At 38.6% G+C, this 26,726-nt stretch overlaps 1 protein-coding gene across 1 annotated transcript; it reads left to right on the top strand.

Moving 5' to 3' along the window:
• Positions 1–2,904: 2,904 nt before the first annotated feature.
• nckap1l (NCK associated protein 1 like) lies at positions 2,905–25,352 on the top strand. The gene is made up of 31 exons (XM_034198406.1): positions 2,905–3,103; positions 4,423–4,533; positions 5,008–5,100; positions 5,669–5,725; positions 5,997–6,139; positions 6,775–6,865; positions 8,001–8,138; positions 8,545–8,593; positions 8,855–9,011; positions 9,682–9,738; positions 9,866–9,962; positions 10,183–10,292; positions 10,533–10,665; positions 11,013–11,094; positions 11,216–11,274; positions 11,365–11,510; positions 11,600–11,732; positions 12,157–12,276; positions 12,624–12,763; positions 13,498–13,629; positions 14,723–14,941; positions 15,196–15,326; positions 16,620–16,717; positions 17,656–17,749; positions 21,094–21,176; positions 21,407–21,487; positions 22,326–22,419; positions 22,531–22,647; positions 23,259–23,368; positions 23,721–23,810; positions 24,688–25,352. Exons 1-31 carry the CDS (start codon positions 3,014–3,016, stop codon positions 24,802–24,804), a joined length of 3,372 nt encoding a protein of 1,123 aa, XP_034054297.1. The 5' UTR covers positions 2,905–3,013; the 3' UTR covers positions 24,805–25,352.
• Positions 25,353–26,726: the final 1,374 nt, after the last annotated feature.

Here is a 26,726-nt window from a genome sequence, read left to right as displayed (position 1 = left end):
GGCGGAGCTTAATGGACTTAATATGTTTAGCATGATACACTAAATGTTTGGTCTCAGAAGACCTGAGAAACTGACATAGTTACTTCCACTTTATTGTCAGATGTGTGACCAAGCAAATATTGACAAGCATCTTTTCCTCTTCTTAAATACCTTTTAGACTAGAGGATTCATAACAAAAGCGATCAAGTACTCTTTTGTGTTTTGTGGTAGTTGTTATGTGATCTGGTTTTTCTGATTTCAGTAATGCTAGCAAGTTTTCTAAGGTTAATGTGTTTCTATGAAGCAGCAGTCATAGCAATACACTGTACTGTAGCTATACATCCAGCATTCACTCACCTTTCAGCTCTGTTTTGGTCCTATTTCCTGAGTTCAAGTAGTGCCTGTACAGACAGATATTTAAAGGTTTTGGATTGAATGAATTAAAAAATATCTATTTAGCGACTTCAAACTAAAATAAACTGAAGTTTGTCAAACATTTGAAAAACCATTCACAAAGACTCTCAGATAGTTTTGCTAATACGTTTGATAGAAGGGTAACAAATATACCACAGCATCCTATATTATACTTGGCTGTTTTGGATTTATAAGGCAGGCATATGCGATTTGCCATCTTTCTTTTGACATCTGGGCTGCAGCCCCTCTATCATTACCCTTACCTCCTCCTGCACACAGATGGCACCAGATATCTTAATGTCCTAAAGGCCATTTCATCTGTTCCCTTTTACTAGTTTAATCATATAAGTAGTTATTATAACTCTTAGTTAGCCCATTACCTATTCATATTCTTTGAAATCTTGTGTGGAATATCCATCCAGACTTATAAAATCATATATAATGGTTGACATTAATCAGTCAAACGTTGAAAGAATTGTCCATAATCTTTAGATCCTTTCTTTCCTGACTGAACCTACATTTCTGTTGTCATTCAAACAGTATTTCATACTTTAAGCCTACTAAGTGCTCCAATAGATTACATACATTACCATACATTACATAAAATTACAAACAGAAATACAGGAACCAAAATGTTTTATACTTCCTGCACTGCTATTTTAATGTTGCTAAATGCTCTTAAACATTTGTTTTGTATAGTGCTCAATGCTTATTGGTTTATGTCGAGGATGCCTATTGGTTTAAATCTGTAACATATTTTGAATCTTACTCAAATCATGTCTCTTTCTCTATAGCATGCATTTCAAACTCAAGCCAACCTGGATCAAAGGTCTGTTCAGCACAGTGTTACAGTAGCTCTGATCTCAGTTGTTTTATGTACTCTATATGCCTTACTGTCAAATCTGTTTTTGTGCCTAGAAACCCTGTTTCCACTACAGCTTTTGCATCTGGTACCTGGATTAAAAAATCATGAGTATGCATGCACTGAAAACCAAGCAGATTCATTCACCTCTCTCTTTCATAATGAGTCAGGTAAGGACACACCTTTTTTATTTCTTCACAGAGGTTAATACGCTTTGTGACCCTATCCACAAAGCCCCCTTCCCTGCACCCTGCTCTCCTCCCACCTCCACATCCTCCTGTCTGCTTTCCCAGACAGCCTTGTTAACTTGTCTACCGCTCTCTGAGCTTCTGCCAGCAAGAAAATAATAAACAGATAATTTGTTCAAGTCCACTTAACATCCATCATTGCTTTGCTATACTGCTGTGCTCGCTGTGGTTGACTTTAGTGACTCTCATTAAGACAATTTCTCTCTCTAAGCTCTACAGTACTCTAGGCTGCTGCCTTCAGGTTACACTTTCCTGAACTGTTACTAAATTCCAAAAAGAGTTAATAGGCAATTGTGGGGAAAAAAACTGAAAACAACACTTAGTTGCTGAATAACTTGGGCCTTTCTAGTTTACATGACAAAGTCTTAGTCTCAGTAATTATGCTGGATGTGACAATCGCTTGATATGGAAGTAGTGTGACCTCCCGGCTGCTTTCCTGTTATACAGGCCTCTAAATCTGCTAACACACATAAACACAAAAACACAGATTTATAAGACACTTTCTAAATATGTTATTTTTTAGGATGCAGGCAAGACAACGCATTGAAACAAGGTTCCAACCCAAAATGCAGGAGTCTTTTGATCCAATTAAGTCACAACAAAGGATGGTCAAACAAAACTTAACATGTGGTTATAGCGTTCAATGCATCTCATCCAAGTAAAGTTTTGGGCGTGAGATTGAGTTCTCAAGATGAGTTATTGCACATTTAAGAATCAAATTCTGCCGGATAGATGAAAATCGATGGAGAAAAATGTATCTACGGTTGAATAATTGATCCCCTATCCGTTAGAGACACACAGCTTCACTTGGTAGACAGTGACATCTTGTGGGGAGTGAGATTCCTTTTGTTTCAGGTCTGGGCTGACAATTCCATCCTGTTCCTCTTTATTCTAATTTACTCATTATTTTTTCTGTAATATTATTATATATTCAGTGCACACTATTTTAAATAACAATCATATAGTTTGAACCAACTTCCCTGTTTACAGGAGTCCTTTTACAGAGCAGGAGGAAGTAGCTCAAACTATTCACAACAAAAAAGACAGTTTAACAGACAGGAAACACGACCTTGCCCCTCATTTACATAAAATGGTATATGCAACATATGTTTTCTGTCCAGATTCAAATCAAAGTGTTAGTGATAAATATGTAGATTTAAAGACTGTTATTTCTTGAAACCTGGCTATAAATCCAAAAGTACCAAAGTATTAATTGTGCCAACAGTTGGTAACTTTAGGTAGTTATTGAATGTGTTCAATACATGTATATTCTCATTGTGATATCCAGTTACAGTAAGTTTGCAAATTGACTCTCAAACATTAATTATGTGTTGTATTATTTATTTTCAGTGTATGCTCTCAAGTCATGACTCCACCCCCCCCAAAGAGCCCCATGTGACCTTGTGTCAGGGTGAGGCTCTGGGTGCACTTGTTTCCGAGGGTTCGAGCGCTACACAGGACCAGGAGGCCAAGGCTTGAGCGGAAAGAGAGGTTTGGTGTTTCTGGAGCCATGGACTACCAACAGAAACTGGCAGAGAAACTCACCATCCTCAATGAGAGAGGCAGTGGGGTGTTAATCCGCATGAACTACATTAAAAAGGTGAGGGAGCAGGAAGATTTAAGTAGGCGGAGGTCTGAGTAACAGAAATAAGGAACTTCACTTTCATGTTATACACTTACGCTTTATTGGTTTTCAAAATGTTTAACTGCATATAGCCATTACACAAGTTATATTTGAAAGTAAACACAAGGGGTAGACAATGACTGTATGAAGCTAAACTTAAATGTATTTGATCTGTAATGCACTAAAGTACATAGTCTTATAAGGATGCATCACTAATACAATAGTAATGCACTGTTACTTAAAATCAATAAACTATGTAGGAGCTGTAACTCAAACTGTTGTAATGAAATAATGTGAGTTTTTTTAAACAATTTGCTTTTTTTGTATATGCAGAACTGTGTTCTAACTGCAAGTGAGCTTATTTCTCCAAAGAGGAAGTGCGAACAGGAAGTCAGTCTGAGCTGTCTATCAACTTTAGTTTGAGTTATTCTAAACTGAATGCTAGAAACTCACAAATCAGATTAGATGCAAACAGACCAGTAAAATAAGACATTACAGGGTTAATGGAATGAACTAATATTCATTGATTCCACAGAACGAATGTTTGCTTTATCTTGACAACCCACACCTGACTGAACGTGACATACAGGAAGTTTCACTCATGAGAAAATATAAAATGTTTTGTGTTCTGTGCGCACACACACACACACACACACACACACACACACACACACACACACACACACACACACACACACACACACACACACACACACACACACACACACACACACACACACACACACACACACACACACACACACACACACACACACACATCCCCTATTCAGTTTCCCTATTTGAGCATGTATTTTCATGAGGAGAAGTGGAAGAGCAGTCTTATTTTGAGCCTGGTAGAGATGTGCTGAACATGCATCCATTACTTTATATTCCTGCAGTCAGACTTACGAGCTGCACACTGCCTTCTACTGTCAGCCTCACAGGAGCAGTTCAGCGATAACTATTCTGCTCAAGGTCACCTTCAGGGTTTCTGAGGGAGGCGGGGAGAGAAATATTACCCATTCTGCCCACAATCTTCACAGATAGTCTGGGGATTCATCATCTGACAAGCTCGCTCTGCAAACCAGTGGTTGGATGCCAGTCAAAATGTTAAAAAAACAACAACAATTTTATCCTGTCAGGAGAACCCGCCGGGCATGAAGACGTGTTTAAAAATGAAGGGTTTAACTGCCATACATGTGATAATCATGACAAATATCAGGCCGAGTGTTACGGTATGATGTACAAACTGCTCGCATCACATTCTCATTATCTTTTTCTAATCTCTGCTGCAGACCTGTGCAGACCCTAAGCTGCGGCTCTCCCTCCTGACAGATAAATCCATGGAGACCGCCATCAAGTACATCAACAAGAAATTCCCCAACATTGACTTCAGAGGAAACATTGTGAGTGTAACTGCGACTGTTTTTCCCTTCCTGCTTTATAAACATAGACATGCTTTTACTATATCTTCATGTTTTTATGTAATGAGGAAGTTGTTTTGGATCTTGAGACAAAATGTTTAGACAATTTAGGTAAGTAATTATTGTGTGATCTACTAAAAAACATTATGACATTTGGTCAAATTGATAATATTCTGATCCCATGCATGTCATTCCTGGCCTTTCAAAACTATAACACAATCTCTACAAGACTCATTTTCTGATATGGCTCATATCAGTGCACGGGTTATATCTCATATAATCATCTGTTTTGTTTACATACTAAAATAATCCATTCATTTAACCATTTGCACATACAGTAGCTGATGTGGTTTTATCAACAAGCAAGTGGAGTTAATTAACAACAATTTGAAAATAATATCATACAATGCTTTGCTTCATAAAATCTGACCAAAGTTCTGATGACTTTTTTTGCAGCAAAATCTGAACGGCATCCAGCGACAGAAATCTGAAGTGTTGGCAGCCACAACGAGCTACTACGACTCGTTCCTGGACGTCATCGAGTTCAGGGTGAGGATCTCTTTAGTTCTTGTTAAGGTTTGAATGCCATTTGCATGACAAGGACCTACATGACAACTTCAGAGGAAGAAACATCAGCACCACATAACAACTGTCTACATTTACAAACATTACAAAGATGATGGATAAATATACATTATTCTTACTTTCCTATACAAAAACAAATCTGATAATAGAAGATATTGATAATGTTTGTTATTCTCCTTTTTGAATTAATCCTTTCTTCTGCTATTCATGTTTCTGGAATACATTTACATATAAAGTGGCTTATTTCTACATAGAAAATAACTGATTTTATTCCCAATACGGAGGACATTTAGCTCACTCTGTGTTGTGTGCAGTTTGTCACACCTCCCCTCACATTAGCATACATCTGTGATGGAGGTCGCAGCCAGGCCAATGCATCATCTGTTTTTGTAAGATTGAAAATTACTCAATCATGACGTTATAAAAATAAATATGCAAATGTGTAATGTTGTTGTTTTATGAAATCAATTCAGAAGCTTACCATGGTGTAAATGTCTGTTTTTTGAACCGATCCTTCTCTCTTCCTCATTAGGACCACGTGTATGAGCTGCTGAACACCATAGATGCCTGTCAGTGCTTCTTTGATATTGTAAGTATACTGAATACAATATATATTTTCAGTTGTCTCTTCACTCAATCTGCTGTATGTTGTTTACTCCTTCCTGCTAATGCAGGTTGTGTTTTCTTTCTTCACCGCCCGTAGCCTCCTTCTGTTCAGTTCTTGTATTTATCATAATTGCGTGGGATCTCTTTCCTTGTGCATTACGTATATGCTTTTGTATTTTGACATATGTCCTGATGAGACTGAAGTACTAACAGTAATTTCCGAGCCACTGACCACACTGACATTTTGATTTTAGGAAATTAACTTTGACTTCACCAAGAACTACTTGGATCTGATCATCACCTATACGTCTGTTATCATCACACTGTCTCGTATCGATGATAAGAAGGCACTGGTGGGAATGTTCAACTGCGCCCATGAGATGACCAATGGGAGCAGGTGAGAAAACATGATACTGCTAGTGCTTGATATTATTGGATACATTAATTGAACATTACATAGTGAAAAAGAAATTGACAAAATATATGCACAAATAATCCCCATTCAGAGAGCATTTGCCATGCGCAGTTTTCCAATTAACAAACACTTAATTTAAGTGGTTTAATTAAAGCCATTACGAGTTTCCACATCCATCAATATGAACACTTCTCTGATCCTCAAAATTAATTACAATCTTAATTGCTGCAGACATCGAGCAGCCACCACTAACCTGTTCTGAGTGCCAAGTGGTAATCTGACATTTTGAGTCCGCCCACTTTGCATATTTATTTATTCCCTCAGAGGATATTTATCTGAGTTTGAGACGTGAGCAGGGAACACAAACACATACTGTACATTTTAGAATCACATTTACATTTCACGTGGGGAAGCCTCTTGAGAAGAAACAACTCTGCATTATTTCAACCACTCAAAAATGAAGTTGTAAAAGAATGATATCCCAGACTTAAGTATTATCAGTAAAAATCCCTGTAGGGACTGCTAGAGTGGCACAGTATTAAAATTGATCTATTATTATTATGTCCTACTTCTTTTCCTTCACCTTGATTAATTGCATACTGTGTTGGATCCTGCAGTGACCCCTCCTACCCACGGCTCGGCCAGATGTTTGTGGAGTATGAGCATCCTTTGAAGAAGCTCACGGAAGAGTTTGGCCCTCACACAAAAGTAAGCTCCATGTGCCACTGTTTATATACAGTGCAATACAAAGCTATATAAACAGTTTGTGATTTACATGAATTAAACAGAGATGGTGGCACAGTCAAATAAACTAAATTGTCAGATTTGATTAACCTTGTCCAAATAATGCTGTATATCTAAACAGAGAACACAAATATGAAATGATACACACTTCTGTCTTGTTAAAGAATGTCACTACACCTTATTATTCAACAGCATGCACTGGCTTTCCGCACAGTTTAAGGGGGGACGGGCACTAATGTAATGTGACGAGGTCAGACGTCCTCCTAAAGGTGTTGGATGAGGATGAGGTGACAGCTCTTTCCGAAGACTATAGCTGTACATTGCAGATGCTTTACCCAAGACTAACACAATACAACACAAATCATACAAACCTTTTGTTTCAGTGAGTAAGTTATTATTTATACAAGACAGTACAAACAGGAGCAATAACATAACGCATCTGTATGTGCGTCAAACAAAGCCAGCAACGTCAAGGCAAATATTGTTTGGACAATCTCCTTGGACATGTCTGCTATAACAGGCACATCTGAGGCCCAGATGTGCCTGTTATAGCAAGTGATGTTTGATGTACCTTTCAAACATCAAACTTCCATAGCACTGTCATCTAACACAAACTGAACTAGTTGGCACAGCTGTCTGCACTCCTGCAAACACTGCTCTCACTATGTTCAGCAGACAATGAAAACTAATCAGGACTTTTTGCAAACATCTTAACAAATGGTCTGCACAATATATTCTGATGTAATAGACAGTAGATAAAAAGGTGCATTTCATTTTCAACCTCTCCAAGATTACACTTTATTTTTTTCAACTGCCAGATGCAGGACACCAAATAACAACATGTTGACAGATGGTCAGATGATTAATCACTTTATGTACTGCTTTTATACTGACTCGTCTGTGTGGTCTGTGTAGTGGACCATAAAATATGCTTATGTGCGAAAAACACAGGTTTTCAACCTCCAGCTGGTTTTTGCTATAATTCATAGTGGAGGATTGCCATCTCTCTGTATCTCTGTCATTTTGCCCTCTTCCTGTGTCTGCCTCTCTCCAGTTTCCTTTCTCACTTCCTCCCTTTTCTTCTCCGTGTCTCTCCCAGTCTGTGACAGCGGCCTTGCTGTCTCTGAGGATGGTCTACCCACGCAGGAACCTGCCAGCAGAGCAGTGGCGTAGCGCCCAGCTCCTCAGCCTGCTGAGTGCTCCAGCTGCCATGCTGGACCCGGCCTGCTGCGACACTGTGAGTGTTATGAATCCTGTTGCCTGTGGCCTCTTCATATTGGAAACACTAGTACAGCCAAAAAAGGACCTCCAGACTACAATTTATTTTGAAAAGACACCATTTATTTTAAGCAAAAGATGGCCCTAATTGAAAGTCTTTTGAGAACACAGCCAGGTCTTCTGAGTTTTATTATAAATGTGGTTTTTGTATTTCTTTTTACCATATTTAGGGATGATGGTAACTATTTCAAGTAAGATAAAAACAATATATTGTCTTGAAGGAAGAACAAGAACACAGGAGGAATCAATATGTTTTTAACATAACGTTTAACTGATACGTTTTACTTTTTAATACAGTAGGTTTAGCACATTTAAGGCTATAATGTGTTTGTATTGGCAGTTAATGGGCTTGTTATTTATCACAGATGGCATGTGAATACCTGTCTATGGAGGTGATGGAGCGATGGATAATAAGTATGTATTACTCATACTGAATCTGCCATCTGTTCTCTTTATTAACAACATATAAATGTAATAAACATATGCAGCGTTTTAAAATGTTTGCACATTTTTTAGCACATTTCAGACATACTGATATCCAACCCATACAATTATGTATTATGTAATTATGTACATTATTATTTTGCCTCACAGGCATTACCAGTTGAACAAGCAGAAGGCGTCCAGTGCCACAGGTTGTTGTTTCTTAAATCTGGCTGACTGTGCTCTTTGCAGTCGGCTTCCTGTTGTGCCACAGCAGCCTGAACACCAACCAGGCCTCTCAGGAGCTGTGGAAGATGGCTCTGCGGAGCGGCCTCTTCCTCATCCTCACCAGAGACGAGGTTCTCAACATACACAAGGTCTCCGAGGACCTCTTCATCAACATCAAAGGGTGTGTAAGCTGCACTGCTACAGTTTGAGAAGTATTACTAGTGATGCATGAACATGTAAGAAGCAATAATGGGCAATTTGTGCCAAATAATTCAACCTCATATTTCAAACAATTAACAAATCTCCTCTTAAGAGCCACTTTCATTTCATTACCTGTTTTAAAATCTCCTGATAAGGACCTCTCGTCAGGTTTCTTTAATTAATTATGGATTTAAATACAGTAGCTGGACCATGAGTCTATCAGCAGGCTTAATACGGCCACATACTATAAAGATTTTTAAAATCAACTATTTATGTTGTGATTTTTGGTTGGAAATGATCACATCAAAAACAAATATTGCTAATAACACAATAAAACATTTAAGCAATTAAAAAGGTTGTAAAGGATGAATGTTTGCAATAAACAATATAAAAACATAATGAAACATACTGTTTTAAATAATTCATTTGATATTATAGTTTACAAAACAGTTTTTAATGTAGGTAGTTCTGTTGGAGAATACATAACATTACCAAGGCAATAATAACTAAATTGTGAATTCTCCCTAAAATTGCTTGATTTGACTCATGGCAAGTATGACAATAAAAAAGGTGAATCCGTCCACAATTTTCCTGTCAACAATTTCAAATGTTTGATATTCCATGACAACTATTTCTTATTTTTAATTCAGATATAACAAGCGAGTTGCAGACATCAAGGAATGCCGTGAGCATGCTATACTCAACAGGTGAGACTGACAGGAAACTAAGCAAAGTTTGAACATTTCTGTGTCATAAATATTCATTGATGTGTATTTACTTTGAAATGAGCTGTGGGAACCAAATGTCCATGTCCATTTCCTGTGTTATTACCAGTGGAGCTATGCACAGAGAGAGGAGGCAGTTTCTGAGAGGAGCGTTGAAGGAATTATATAAAGTTCTGGAGGATGAACCTGGACTTCTGGGACCAAAGGTAGAAGTAAACGGGAATAACAGCTGTGCCGAGGAATTGAAATGAGTTTATACATTGTCATAAATCTAAAATGAAATTCTGATAGCATAACTTATGTAAAACAGTAGCTTTGATCCAGCTTCCATCCTGCACACATCTTAGACTCTGGGGAATACTTGGATAGGAGGGGTGAATGATTTGGAATGACGCCTCTGTTCTGTGTGCCAATCAAATCCCTTAGGCCCTGTTTGTCTTCATGGCTCTGTCATTCTCCCGTGACGAGGTCCTGTGGCTCGTCAGACACTCTGAGAATATGCCAAAGATAAAGACGCCCGAGGACTACGTTGACAAGTAGGTCCTACTGTAGGTGCAAAGGGAGAAAACGCCTGGAGTGTCATTTTAGTGTGCCAAAAGGGAGCAGGTTGCAGCTCCCCCGCTACAAATGATTAAGTCTCTCCACAGTGCAGAAGCTATGTAGTCTTTCGTAGTATCCTATAGTGTGAAAAGAGGTTTTAGAGTTGGTTATTTGTACACATTTAATTGTAAAATGTAATAAGAAGTGATTCATGTTGTTTGGTGTTTTGCTTGCAGTCAGATGGCAGAGCTGCTGTTCCACATGGAGAAGTTACGAGGTCTGATGAGCAAGTACAACTACGTAGTTCAGCGCTACCATGTCCAGTACCTGGCACAGTTTGATGCCATGGTCCTCAATGACACCATACAGGTAGCAGAAGGCATACATACTATTTTATTTTATCCATACCATTTACTAAGTCACAGAAATCAGAAAACAAGGGAAAGGTGAAATACTTACCTCTGATCACACTGCAGAAAATATTCATTGTTTAATGTTTTGTCTATTTGTCTATTTCGTCAGTACATTTCCGGCTGTTCTATTCAAACCACCTGGTCTCTGGTCTAATTACTTACCTGTCTATCCACTCTAGTAGAACTAAAAATCTTTCGAGTCAGATAGCAGAGCCCAAGATAAGAAGTGTTACATGTAGATAGTACACAGTACAGGTTCTTCTTCTTCTTCATACATATATCTATTTTATTCCTCCTCTGTAGAACATGTATGTTTGTCCAGAAGAGGAGTCAGTCCTGTTGACTTCATTTGTCTCAACCCTCTCTGCTTTGTCAATCAAACAAGGTATCACAACAACATCCTGCAAGTTATCTTACTTGTATTCACCATCCAATAGTTCATTGGTATTGAAAATGCAAAACAAGAAATGGTATTTAAATAATGATGTTTCCATCTCTATCTACAGTGGAAAACAAAGAGGAGTTTGACTTCAGAGCAATTCGACTGGATTGGCTGAGATTGCAGGTATTTAGGTTGATATATTGCACAGTATTCATTTGTCATTATAAATCTTGCTGAAGGCCACCTTAAAGTGTTCTTGTACTCTTGTTTAAGGCCTACACAAGTGTGAACAAGGCCCCTCTTCCTCTAAGGGAGTACACCGACTTAGCGAAGGTGATGAACCTGATTCAGTTTCACACAAGGATGGTGGACAGTGCGGAAGATCTTCTGCAGGAAACATCTGAGGTGTCCATCCTGGGGTCTGTTTCTTCTTTCCTCTCCTCTTCCCTTCTCTAAAAGGTTGAATACTTGGATGCACTAACTTTTTATTCTCTTAATTGTTTTCCAGTTTCTACCCACGTGTTTTTGAGAAGATGTTTTTCCAGAGCAGTGAGGATATCAACATGAAGCGTTACCTCATGGCCTTCCCGATTGCCTGTTCTCACTTCAGCCAGTGTGGACACCCGCTCTGCCCAGAAGAGGTCAGTATTCAGTTATGTGATAACCAAGTCATTAACAAGGTGCTGAGAAGCATTTAAGACACCAGCTCCATCATGGCAGCATATGTATAGGGATATTGAAAATATGCTGTAGTTTTTACTGTGTTAACTAAAATATCCTTTAAAGTTAAAAGTTAATAATTATTAAATGTTGCTATGAGAGAAATGTGAAAAAAATATGCATTCTCTCTGAGTGAATGTGTGATTTGTCTGTGCCTTTGTACAAGCCTTTGATTTTCATTTGAAAATGGATAAAGAAGAAGTTAGGGAGAAGCTTTTGCTTCATCATTCGCTCTGATCATGTAAGGCTGTAGTGAATGTTGAATGTACAAGGCACAACAAATCATTATCATAGTATATACAGGATTTGCACAGTTTCACATGGCGTGTTTGTTTATGTGTCTAGACAGAGGCAATGGAGAAGAGGAGTCTGCGCCTGTGTGTGACCTTCCTGGAGCAGATAGCCAAGCAGACCAGCAGTATTGTGTTAGATATATGTGCTGAGCAGAGCAACCTCAATGAACAGGTGAAGTCTATTTCAGTATTTTTTCAAAACTGATTATCTAGCGGAGATTGATTCCAGCAACCTCAATATCCAAATATAATCACACTAGTCTCAGCTTGGCATCGGTGAGTTTGGCTGCAGGCAGTGGACAGAATTGAGAATTTGAATAAAGTGATAAGCTAGGGCCTTATCTCTGGAGTTGATAATGCCGGATTGTTTTTGTAATACCTTGAGGAGAATATGAAGAAAGTGTTTACTTTTTGACTGAGTGCATCCGAGATAAAATAAATGTTTTGTTTGCTGAAATCTTCCTTTCTGTTCTTCTTTACATCTCTGCATACACATGTTTCCACTTGATAACCCCTCAGCTGCAGCCCAGGCACTGTGCAGAGGCCATCAGCGCCGCTCGCCACAGAAAGCAAAAGAAGCCGGTGCAAAAGAAGGGAGAGGTCCAGAAAGAGAAACCAGGCGCTGAAAGCATGAGGAAAGACCGCATCGTCGTTACCAAGTCAGGTTTCTTTTCATTCCCCCACGTTCTATTCTTATCTCTCTGCTTGACTGTTCAATAATTACACTGAATTGGCAGAAGTACTTGTGTGCATGTCCCTGTTTTCTGGAGACATTAAGCATTATCAACAGCATTTGTTCCGGTCAAACTGCAATTAAATAAACATTTCGCAAAGTATATTCCTCCAAGGTTGGAAGTAGGTTAATGCAGTTCATGTAGCTAGAAACATATTAATATCTGCTGACATTTCCAAATGATTTCCTTCACCTCATCACGTGTTTCTCTCTTGGAGTTATCAGTTAGACAGGATTAAAATGCTTTCGCCGATAAGGCATTTGCTGTTTCGAGCTTTATTACCCTTCAAGTTAAATCAGTCAGGGTTGACAGCTAATGAATCAAGCTATTAAAAATAAGAAACAAAACGCCTCAGCATATTAAAAAAGCACTTCTACTGGCAGCACATTTCATGTTGGCGTTTTCATTGTTGGATCATATTCTGTATCCATCTACTTTGGAAACCTCACGAATTAGGTATGAAGAGCTGTGATTCTATCTCTCTCCCTTTTCTCAGATTTCATCCTTGCTGCCTCAGTTTGGAGATGTTTTACAATACTGTACCATGTTTATGACCTTATTTGTTTTAGAATAGCTCATCCATAATACAGTCACTGTCCAAATATTTGTCCTAAAGAATCCACCCTCCCCCCCATCTCTGTCTTTCTTTCTTCTCCTAGTGTGGACAAGATGCATCTGATGCTGACAGAGCTGTGTTCCTCCTACAGCCTCTGCAGTGACTTTGTTGTCTTCGACCACATCGTCGTTCCCACAGAGTTCCTCATTTCCCATCTGGAGACGCGCCTCTCTGAGTATGCTGAGTGGGGATGGGGGGGAATTCTAATATATTTATATACTGTACATGTACAAATGAGGATGATGTGATGAGTCCTCATGACGCATAAAAAGTCCCAGAGGTGACATTTGCGATTTTTACTTCCCCTATCTCATGTGCAGCAGAAGCATTTTTTATGTTACATCAGTTATATTGTTCTCGTCACTCCATAAACAATTCCTGTCAGAAATATGCTAATTATGGACATGGGTGCCAGCTTTCATTGTGAAAGAAACACATTGTCCATGTAATATTGATTTTCTCTGCCAGTGCATAAATCTGATGTATAATTTCATTCTCAGTGTAGTAACATATTGTAGTCATTTCCCTGTCTATGTCCACTCTTGAATTCTGAAATGGTAACTGTCCAATAGGCTGACCCCCCTGCTGAACTTGGTCTGTAAAATTGACCAGGATGTGACGGAGCTCAGGGAAAACTCAAAGGCATATCAAGCTGCATTTTTTTCAAAATTGTCACCCACAGATTTGCACACAGTTTTTGTTCTCCTCCTGACAATAAGAGAATCATTAGGAGCTTCTCTTTTATTAGGTGTCACCTCCATCATTATAATGAGCCCTGCTTTTCGATCAGATACCTCTGTGTCAGGCTGTGCTGCACCCACTTAAAAACCTGAGAAGAGATCCATCAAGTCACTCCCTTGCTCTGTGTCATTTCAGTTCTAACTGTTATTTAGATTAGGGATTGGTACCAGGGCAACCTAGTGTTTCCGTGTATATGCTCTGCTTAGTCTCCCTAGCTGATGATTATCTCCCCTGTCACCCTAAAATTAGCACCCTTGAGTCACAGCGTGCTCGCAGTGATTGGTCCTTCCTTGGTAAACATTGTAAATACACTCTAAGTCAGGAAGTGGGACAGAGGGAACATTAAGGGCCCTGTCAAAAAATAAATACAATTGCAGAAAAGCCCTGGAGCGGTGAATGGGCTGACCTCAGGAGAGTATAGTACCATGCCACCATGGCTCGTTTAACCCGTTTAAATGTCCCATCTGTCAGCCCTCAGCCGACTACGTCCTGGAGATAAGTGACGTTGGTTAAACATGTTTCTCCAGGATCATCGTGAGAATGGCAAATTACAACCAGACCACCCAGGAGATAGCCCGGCCCTCGGACCTCCTGGCGGCGTTGAGAGCCTATACAGCCAGCCTGCACTGCCTCTCCAGCTACATCAATGTGGACATCACCCGGCTGGTGAAGAATGTCCTGCTGCAGCAAACACAGCCCCTGGACTCACGTGGAGGGCAGACCATTACCACTGTCTTCACTACCTGGTGTGTGTACAGAATGAGCTATCTACTCTATGCTGCAAGTGCCTAAAAAATTCCACACATCCACATATGTATAAAGCGTCATTGACATATAACAAAACAGGAAGTGTCGTGCATGCAAGTTCCTCTCGCTCTGCTTTGTTTTCTATCTCTCTCATCTCTCTTCTTTGTTTCTGACTTTATCTCTCTTCAATCCAAATTTCTGTTGAATTAAGGTTGAGCTAATGTTGTCTTGTCTGTTTCTTTCTGCACCTCAGGTACCTAGAGAGTCTCTTGCGTCAGGCCAGCAACTCCCTCATCGTTCACTGTCCCACGATGCACTGCTTCATCAACACCGCTACTGACAACGAGCCAAGTTTCAGAGCAGAGGAGTTTTCGGATATAACAGGTCGGGCCCCAGAGCCTAATTATTGTATTTTAATCCCTATCATCCATCATAATGTCAATGTGAATCTCATGGTACATCGTTCATTACATCTGGATGAATAATCATAACTCTATTTAAAAAGTTAGCATTTTTACTTTGGCCCCTTCTTAAATATCAACTCTGACTTTTATTGCATATTGTGTCGTAGGACAAAGTAATTCAGATGACAGTCATCAGTGACATACAGAGCTAGTACCAACAGAAACAACTCTACATTTTGGAGGTTTCAATGTGAACTTGTTTATTTTTCTTTGCTAAAATAGTATGGTCTCGATATTGCTGCATGTAATGGAAATATTGTAGTCATATAGCTGTGTACTTTGTCAAGTAAAACCAACGCACTGCTGCAGTTTTTTAAGTATTTTCGGAGATTATTTGTATGAAAAGAGCAAAATAGGCATCAATAGGAGATGTTTTTTGGTACTCGAAGGTTAAATGATCATGGTCCAATAGATCCAAGACGTGACTCATTTCTCAAATACTTAAAATCTTGTTCATTTGTGTGACACGTCATACAGATGGAGCTGAAGTGTTATTGCTCAAAAGGGATGAGGACCTTGTTATTGTGGTGTTTTTTCGGTCATGCTACCTGTGATACAGTTTATTTTGACATGGACATGGCCTGGCTAATGTAAAGTTCAGTTCTATTTCAGCATGACTTGTCACTCCTCCACAAAGCCTCCTGTTCTGCCTCCACACTGCCTTGTAGGAGGAGTGGACCTCATTATAGCTGTATCAAGGCTTCTATTCACTCCACTCCAGCTATTGCAAACAAAAATAGAGATGCTAACATAATGCTACCTTGGAGACCACTACACCTCAATAGACGCCCCCGCACAATGTCATCATTGTTGCCTATATTTACTCCGTAGTGAGGTATCTGCGTGCCTCACATTGACTCACTGGCCAATCATTAACCACCTCCAATGTTAACCACACACGTCCTTATCCATCCATAATCACACAGAGATGTTGAGCTGAGTGAAAGCTTCAATAGTTACAGTTGTCTCTCTCTCATTGATTCAGCTACACTTACAGATCTAATTTAATCTTTCTTATTTGTGTCCATGGTAGAGAGTCAAGCTTTGTGTTAGACTCCTGTAAAACACCACTGCGGTAACAATATGCCTCCACCTAAGCTTGTTCCTGTTGTTTGTTTTTGTAAACATGTTTGGCTGCTTGACATCAATTTAACAGTCTGTTCTATCTCCCTTTAATCATGATCCTAAATTACTCGTATCACTTTGTGAACAGAGTTACAGTCCCTGGCGGAGCTAATTGGTCCGTACGGTCTGAAGTTTCTGAGTGAGAACCTGATGTGGCACATCACCTCTCAAGTCAGTGAGCTGAAGGTACGTTACAGTGTGATGTTATGAGCTCATTAAGGATGTCGATCAATTACCTGCTGAATTATGAGTATTACTTGTCTTTAGAAATATACTTGTTTTGCCCTTCAAAGGCAGAGAACAGTAGAGTTGGAAGCAGTGTAGAGGAGAAAAACACGTTAATATAATATATAATTAACTATCCATAAATGAAATAAAGTTCAGTTTAGTTGTTTCTATTTATCTCTTATTAATGTTTACACTGGAATAAATATAATTTGTTTATATACAATTGGATAGATTTAAAACAGACAACTGAAAACTGTAATATATAGATAACAACTAGAGAGAAATGTGTAAGTTAACTTAGTTTAAGCTGATGCTAGCTGAGGCTTTTTAACCAGCTAGCCTTTGGTGTTGTTAGCTCTATTTCCTTAGCTATCTATTTGGCTGTTTGTATGTAGAGAATACAGGAGATCCAGGCTGATGAAGTCAAGCCAGAGTACAGTTACTATGGTTTTTTAACTATGTCTGGTAGCAAATTGCAATTCATATTTGTTATGCTTATAATGTTAACCATCTGTGTCAAAAGTCAGATTCAAGTCTTACCTCAATAATGACTGGATGTGTTGAGTCGGATTCATGAGCTATAATTAATTTATAAATCATAATGGTTTCCTTTGAGATACATTTAATTTAATTATGATTTTAAAATAAATTATTATAATGTACAATTACTAATTTTGCAAGGAATTAGTGCTTCAAAACGACGCTTTGTCTTGGCAAACCTGTAAACCTCTTCTAAAGCAGTTCTCACTGCTGTACTGCGTCAGGCTCCACACTTTTACACATAAGATTGAAGTGAGGAGCTCTGAACTTACCGAGAGGCAGATCTGTCACAGCTAAGGTCCATCATAATTCCCACCTGAAGGGGGTTTGTTTCACTTTCTTCTCCCCTGTGTTAGAAACTGGTGAGAGAGAATATGGACGTCTTGGTACAGATGAGGAACAACTTCGATAAGCCAGAGGAAATGGCTAATCTTAAGAAGAGGCTGACAGGTGAGAAGTGGATAGAGGGGTGGATGTGAAGGGAGAGGTATGGGGTTGAAAAGAAAAGGAATTGATCAAAGTTGAAGGTCCTGTAAAGGCTGACAGAGATCACAAAGGAGGAAAGAAGCAGAGGAGTGCTGCAGATAAATCTCACTAAGCTGAAGTCCTTATCATGTCTATACTTACTCACGTAAAGGAAAACATACTGCAGGGCCCTGTTCTCTGTCAATCACTTATAATCCATCATAGAAGAATGTAAAACTCAAACAGTCAGACGCAGGACAAACAAACAGACTAAATCAATTTAGAAAAATAAAGAAAAGACAAACATACACTCTAAAAACAAATGCCTTGGCTCAACAAAGAAAATCAACGCAACAGTTTGCATCGATGTTTATTGAGTTAAGACAACTTCTAATGAAATTGTCTTAAAGCAACAACGTTATTTGAGTTAGGGGAGAAGGCTTTTCCTCTACAATCAGAGGTGTTTTTAATTACCACTTACTTAATAATTGGTATTATAAACACATGTTTTGAAGTTGATTACTCAAAAGATTAAGTTGTTCCGACTAGTTTTACCACATGATTTAAAAGGAATTTTAAGTTGTATGTACTTAATTACCCTCATTGTGAACACACGTTTTTAAGTTGACAACCATTTATAAATTAAGTTGCTCCAAATATATTATATTCAATAGTTTTTTTTCTTAGATTTTTCATGTTTTTGCCTTTAAAGAAAGAAATTAATTGATTCCACAACAAAAATATTAGGCAATTCACTTTTTATTTTGAACTGCTGTTGTTTATTTCAACACATGATGTTTCAATCAGGAGAGAATTCATTCTGTTTGAACATTTATTGACACATGCCATATGATAAGGGGCATGAACACCTGAAATCACAGCTGACTGCAGGAGAGAGGAGAACCATTTTATAGTTTGGCTGCAGCACGTTGATTGGCTGCTGGAGAATGAGGTGAAATGTAATAGGTTAAAGAGAATGCCTGTGATGAGCTGATTATATGCAGCTGCAGAGTGAATGTATGTACACCCAGTCTTCCTGAAAGAACTTGCTCTGAGCTTCATTTAAATCTTGAAAAAAAAGATAAATAACACAAATTTAAATTGCCCCACAAATAATAAATAAACACATTAGCCATATTACCATGGGACACGGGGACACAGCAAATACATGCTGCCATCACATCGAAGTTAGAGGCCTTTGCATATTTAAAACCAGTGCCAAATATGTAAAATCAGTAAAGTTGTTGTAAAACTACAGAAACAAACTCTCAATGGCCACCAATCTGCAGATCACACACATACATTTTACAAAAGATGTAACAAAGAGTTTGCACTGCCGACAGTCATTATTTCAAACAGTATGAACACATATAACGCAGAATGCTTGCTCATTAATTTGTTTCCCTCGATCACGATGGTTGCCATTCTATGGTCAGATCCTGGGGTGGACCGGTTACTGATGAAGGCGATATTCATGTCCTTTTGAAGCACATTCAATAATAGGTTAGCGCATAAGAGATAATGAATTATGTAATTGCATACTTTTTAAACTGTCACTCTTAGCTAATTCAGAGCCATTATTACCAGCTGCTAAAGCAACGCTGGTATTGTTTTCACCTATTGAGTCTGCATGTGTGTCGTCATGGCAATGTGGTCCTGAAGACACACAGAGGTGCTTTTGAGTACTTTGCCTAGTGTTTAAATGCATGTGGACAGATTTAGTAGATACGTTTTAGTGTACCTTCTCATCTTTTTAGCAGGTTCCATACAATATTTGAACTGGTTAAGTGAAGAGCAGAAGCCACTTTTCAAATGTTACACAACCCTTTTCCCATGCCATTGCTGTCAACACCTATCCACGCTGAACTAAGATATTATTGATTGGGGTGTGGCCAAAAGTGCAATATGCTTCAAAATGTAACTGACAGAGAGCAGTGCTTTTGTGCTGTGCCCGTGGATTTTATTTTATTTCAAGATTTTTAATTATGTCGCTAAACTCCTTGAAAAGGTCCTCTTCCTTTTCTCCAAGGTACACGACAAGGCAGCGGATGGCTATAGTTCTCTGCGTACTTCAATTGTATTGTGCTATTTTTTTAAAAGGAAAAAAAGAGAAATGACCTAAATGAATATATTCTGAATGGGTGACTGCCAACAACTTGCATTTCAATGACAACTCTAAATAACGATCCTACCTCAAGAAGCATGTCCTTGATCTGCTTCACCGAGATTCATTTTTAATAAAAAACGATATCACAATTACCAAAGTATTTTTACTCTCACAGTAGCCTCTACTACTTTGTATCCTCTCACAGAACTATTCACAGTTCAAAGGCTGCTAATTTTGGTCAAACAGCAATTTGCCTATACAGTGCAACTACAAGGCTATCTACTGTATTTGAATGACAAAAGATGATACTCACCTTAAAATGTCCTTTGTATATTTCTATTTGTCTTAACTGTGGGAACTTGTCCAGGCATGTTAAGCGGGAGTGGACTTGAAATGCTTAACTCAAGGTGTAGAACAATTAAGTTATCAAGCCAATTGCATTACTTACTACAACTTGAATTTAGTTTTAAGTCAATTAACACAGAAATCAGAGTTCAAATTACACACAATATTAAGTTGATGTAATTAACAACATTATTACTTCAACACAACTTATAAATTAATGTTTGCAACTTCAAATGTTTATCTAAATCAATTAACTCACATTTTTATCTTGCAACCATGCATTTAATTAAGTGGAGGTGAAAGGTCGCCTGAATTCGTTTTTAGAGTGTAGGAGAAAATGGGTTTTACTCAATTGATTTATATCAAGTCTCTAAGTGCTCCTCTAGGCTGAAGAAATACATTTAAACAGGGCCTGAACTTTCACATTATACTATTTTTATTTAGTCTTAGAAACAGTGGATGAGGAAGGCAGACCCGGAAACATCCACATTGCTGAAACTAAATATATATATATATATCTAAAAGAAGTGTCTATGATGTTCTCCTCATTTTAAGTCCAAGTGTCTACTGTAGATCTCTTGGTGGAAAAACCTCATAATATTTATATATATATATATATATAAATTACTCTTACTCGGTCATCTTTACTAGAGTAGCTCTCTCATTTCTTAGAGCATGTATAAGAACTAATTGACGTGGAAATAACTATGTGAGCCGCCAGTCACTACAGATTGGACATATCATTAGTCCAGTCTACTTATTCATTACTACAAAAAAAACATCCATACAATAAGCAACAGTATAATACTGGAGCTCACAGATGTAATGCTTCACATCCATCAGCAAGCCTCTCATCTTTTGATATGCACTTCTACAGGTGGAGAGAACGTGCTGAAGAGGATGACCATCATCGGGGTGATCCTGTCCTTCAGATCCATGGCACAGGACTGTCTGAAAGAAGTAATAACAACCTTTCATGATGATATAAAAACTCTAAGATGGCTAAAGTATTGATGAAAATGTTTTTGATGGTGTAGGTGCAAATATAGAATATGAAAACATACGGTTAATTCTTGATCTTGATTTTCTTTGTTGACTGTTTGTAACACCTGGAAATGGTTTTACAGTCTTTCCTTCATCAGGTATGAAGACATGTGCAAAACATTTTGTCATGTAATCCTATGAACTAGGTCCTGAATAAGCACTGTCCGTACCTGATCGGGCCCATCGAGTGCCTGAGAGACTTCATCTCTCCTGAAACGGACATCAAGGTGAAACACAGCTTGTAACTACAATATCAAAAAAAGCATCAATATGTTGAGATCCCATGGAGGACTGGAAGTGCAATAATCAAGCTTTCACTGTGCATGAATCATCCCATCACATTTATCAACAGCATGTTAACAGTTTATTTTCACAGGGCTGACATATTGTGGGAAAATTTAGGTTGAAGACATATTGTATTGACATTCATCCTAATGTATTTCGTTAGAGACTTTGGGGAATGTACTGATTGCCCCCAGAGGTTAAGAATCTAGAATATACTGAAGCACAATAGACAGTGTGCAACATTAGATCTCAGAGTTGCATAGGAATATTTGTTTCTGTACTCTAGTACCAACCAAATTAAATTCCTTATCTCCCTTTGGAGCAATCCTTGTGACCATGACTCATGAACTCCCCCTCCCCTATGTACGTCTGGCCTCTGATTGAGGCATGACAGCCGGGGCCAGGATAACCCCAAAGACGTCAGCAGCCCCCTCATGTCTCCGTGAGAGAGACCCTGATGGCCACTGCAGCGCTTCACTTTAAACCACATCAGTGGAAACATTATGCCCAGACAGGCCAACCATTCATGCAACCAGAAATAGGGCGAGATCAAAACTGTGTGTCAGGAAAAAGGCACCCAATGCTGATTCAGTGTCATTACATATACAATTTGTCACTTTTGTGGCTGCTACATTAAATCCACAACGCACATCCTACCGACCTTGTTTTATCAGCAATAAAAAGAAGCTAAATTAGGACAATTGAAATGATGCATTACTTTTTAATTGCACTTCATGTAAGAAGCTTCTGCACTTGATTTAATCCTTTGTGATCTTACAGGTGACTCTGAGTGTTTTCGAGCTGGCTTCTGCGGCAGGCTTTCCATGTGATATTGATCCTGCCCTGGTCACAGCCATCAGCAATATGCAGACAGGTAACACTCAGACTATTAGTGCCACTTCTGTAGACAGCTTGATCTAATGGCTTAGTCACCGGGAAGAGAGTGTTGTTTCATATTTGAATGTCTTCTTGGAAAACCCTGCAGATAACACGTCAGTTGATGAGGAGTACAAGCTGTCCTGTCTGCTGCTGGTGTACGTCGCCGTGTCCCTGCCTACCCTGGCCCTGGACCCCAACTCTTTCTACAGCCGAGAGCATGGAGGTGCATATCAATTCATTGACTTTCAGCTGCTACACACTGCTTTTGAGGCCTCAACACACTACTAATCGCTTCTTCTTCCAGCTATTACTCACCAGCTGCTGATAGGGTATAAAGAAGGTACTCCACCCTGAAACATTAGGCTTATAAGCATCTCGGTGCATCATACTTTCCAGTCCGTCTGACGTGGTCCCAAGTATGTTGGTTAACGAGAAGCACGTTTCTGTTGAGAGACTTTTGTTTACAGATAAGTTTGGCTGACGTGCATTGATACAGTTAGTCTTGGCATGTGGCCCTGGTGACCCTAACAGCTTGGCTCCAAGCCTGGACTGCAACATTAAGAGCAGCAAATAGCCAAGATTTCTATCAAAGCACAGGGTGGCGTTTGTCTCAGATCATTTTCTTTGTCTCTATTTTCCATTGGCGTGTCGGAAATAGATCTACCCTTTCAGCCTGAGGATCGCTCAGTACACTTCCTCTTAAGTTTTACGGATCAGTACATTTCTCTAATTGTCTGGTCACAAAAACATCCTCTGCGTGGCTAAAGTTACAGGACCTGCCTTTTCTGTTCTTTTTATTTTTCAGTGTTGAATTTTGTGATTTTATTTTCTCAGGTCACAACAACAACATCCACTGTTTAGCTACTGCTATCAACCAGCTGGCTGCTGCCATGTTCACCGTCCAGAACAAGAACATAGAGCAGCACCTCAAAGAGTTTCTCCTGGTGAGCAGCAAACACTGTATTATGTTTCCTACCTTTTGCATTTTTAAAACGTCAATTGTTATGTTCTGGCTTCAAAAAATCAGTTTACTGTGGTTCATTGGTGTAAACAATTGACCTAAAGGGTTCAATTATGCTTATTTGAATAAATAAAGAAATACATAAATAATACTTTTTCATGTGACATATTGGATCGTTTTCCCACTTGAGGCAAGTAGCACTAGAGAATGGTTTTAAATTGTTTCTGGGGCACATTAGCTTTCTCAGCACACTGCCAACCCTTGCTCCAGTTGAGTCCAACAGAGTAAAAACATTTCAATCGTTTGATCTTTTTTAACTTTGTGTTATTCCACAGCTGGCCTCCTCCACTCTGCTTCAGTTGGGACAAAATGTGGAAAGAATGGAGAGCAAAAACCGAGAGTCCGTCTACCTGCTCCTACATTTGGTAGGTTTGCCAGCACAATACTAATTGTGTTTTTTAAATGTACAAGACGTAAGTGGGTTTACGAATTGACTAATGGGAAAACCTATGACCCTTCATTAAGAGGTTTTCTCTCTATAATAATCCATCCCCCCTTCTATAATGGCTTTTCCCTTATCTTTAAAGCATTAATAAATGAATAATTAACAAAGAAGTCGTTAAGGAACACTCATAAACTCTATTGAGTTAATATGTTCAACTTAAAGTGGAAGTAAAATTGCAAATTATTTGAAGGGTTTTTCCATATCCAGAATAGAAAGACCTCCGCTTACACTAAAGTAGAGAAAGTGCAAAACAAATTAAACAACCAAATCCTCATCAAATATTAAAGGATTTTTGTGTAATGCAATGTCATCACCATGCACATTTTGTTTATATTATTACAATAAATGTTTTTTTGTATTGTCAACAAATCACAATGAAATACCAAAACTGGCAATGAATGGTTCTCACCAACAAGTATTGTCTGTTCAATTGTCTTCCCCTTAAAAATACATCATTTAGCCTCATTGTTGCACAAGGTGACATGTTCCTTCAAAATGATAACAAGGGTGCTGTAGTTTGAGACAATCACACTTGCAATGTCCTCCTGCCTTAAATAAGGACACCAAATGCAAACTTATCGACCGCTGAAAATAGTCCCCATCAAAAACATTCTTTTCTCCTATGTGTGGGACATGTTCTCAATGCGCCTATCAGTATTAGTACAATTACTTACAAAACGGTATATTAGTGACCTAAAGATCGATGTCTTCAGTAGAAGTGAATGGGGTTGCTGCAGATATATTTATTTATTTTGTATTGGGTTTTGTTTTAACCCTTTAAACACTGCCCTTCTCAGATAGTGGAGGAGTCTCCGTTCTTGAGCCAGGACATGCTGGAGAGCTGCTTCCCGTATGTCCTGCTCAGAAACGCCTACAGAGAGGTGTACCGGAGCTTCATCGTCACTCTGGGCTGAGGATTTCTTTGATGTATTCTATATTTTTCCAAACTATATTTTAATATGCTTGCATATTTTGTTTGTATTGACCTGAGTCTCTTTTTCATACACTTCTATGCATTTCCACCAAGTTAACCATAGCTTCCTGTGGTTTTGTGTTGTTTTACAAACTCTAGACATGCTTTTATGGTCTTATCTAATCTAATCTTATGTTGTGTTGCTGTTTTAATATTTTAATTCAACTTTTAATATTTTATTTTATTTCCTTTTTATCACCACTGTAAAGTGTCTTTGAGGACCCGAAAAAGCGCTTAGAAATCAAATGTATTATTATTATTATTATTATTATTATTATCTGCCAGTATTATACTATACATTTGCTGTAGTATTACTAAAATCAGCTTGAATAATTTAAATGCAAATCCGACACATGTTGATATATCACTCTTTCATTTTACACACCAGTGCCATGACATAAAGTTAAATAAAGATTTATCATTATTTTAATAAGTTGCTGTAAAACATTTGTTCTTACAAATATTTCACCAATAAACATGATGATATGATATTCGATTTCTTTCTGTTCTATATATCGAAACAAGTTTTCCTCATCTTTTTCCAGTCCATCCTCCCTCCTCCCAGCCTTTATCCTTGGATGAAAGTCATTTTCTTCATGCTCAAATGTAATGATGCACTCAAGTTTTGCACAACGAAAGTCCCTTTTGATAATTATAGATTATCCTATGTTTATTTTATTTGCAATGAGTACTGCACCTCTTCATGCTTTTCCTTCCGTCTCCTCCCTTCTCACCCTACAGTGTTCTGCAGCTATTGGTTGCCACACTGGGGATCCGTTGGTTGTGTGTGTGTGTGGTGTGTGTGTGTGTGTGTGTGTGTGTGTGTGTGTGTGTGTGTGTGTGTGTGTGTGTGTGTGTGTGTGTGTGTGTGTGTGTGTGTGTGTGTGTGTGTGTGTGTGTGTGTGTGTGTGTGTGTGTGTGTGTGTTTGTGTTGTATTTAGGGCACCAGCGTCTAAGGCCGAGGGACTCAGACCTCTCACAAGAGGTTTGATTCCCACCACAGGCAACACTTACATGAATACGCAGTTGGACATTCATGAATAAATAAATGACAGATACTTAAAACAGCACATTACTAAATCACACTTTATGCATAAACAGTATAAGTGTGCATGTTTATAAAAGGCTAAAGTCCCAGGGAAAAAACAGACGGGCCTAATACATATTATCCAGGTAAAAATTAATAATGGTCAAAACTAAACAAATAATATTAAGTAATTAGTAGTAAACTACTAATGGTAAAAACTAAACAATGATATCCAGTTTGTGGAGTTTTTTTAAAATGTATAATGACTGTTGTGTACCAAGGGAATAGCCACATATCAGTTGGGAGGTTTGCTCATTTTTATTTCATCATGCTGCCCATGTGCCCCCCCCCCCCCCACATGTAAACTGATGCTTCTTCTGAGATCTTTAATGCTGCTTTCATTTATTTTCTCTTTCAAAGATGTTTGCCTTCCTGCTTATTGCCTTATTGCCAGCATTTGACGTCACAGTTACTCTTTATTTTAGCCCCCCCCCCTATTTAGACCAAATAGCCAGCATATATAAAAAAAACTCAAATGTAGTTGTTAACAGATATAATTAAATTCATCTCCTGTAGACACCCATACGTGGAGGCAAACACTTAAAATGTCCTTAAATATGCATATATAACAACAGTGTGAAGTGTTATAAACTGTATTAATTGTGTGTATGCTGCTTACTTAGCTGCACTTAAAGGTGGTCAGCCTTCCATCTGTGCACAAACTTATCTCGTGCCCTCATTGGTCATGTGCGCGTTCATGTGTGTTGGAGGAGGGGCTCTGTAAGGAAGTGGCAGATTTGTTCCGGCTGTGTATTTTCAAATTCTGGCGCAAATTA

The sequence above is a fragment of the Gymnodraco acuticeps genome, unplaced genomic scaffold (genome assembly GCF_902827175.1).
Source record: "Gymnodraco acuticeps unplaced genomic scaffold, fGymAcu1.1, whole genome shotgun sequence".
Lineage (NCBI taxonomy): Eukaryota > Metazoa > Chordata > Actinopteri > Perciformes > Bathydraconidae > Gymnodraco > Gymnodraco acuticeps.
The sequence above is the reverse complement of the archived record's forward strand: the minus strand, read 5'-3'. Positions and strand labels throughout refer to the sequence as shown.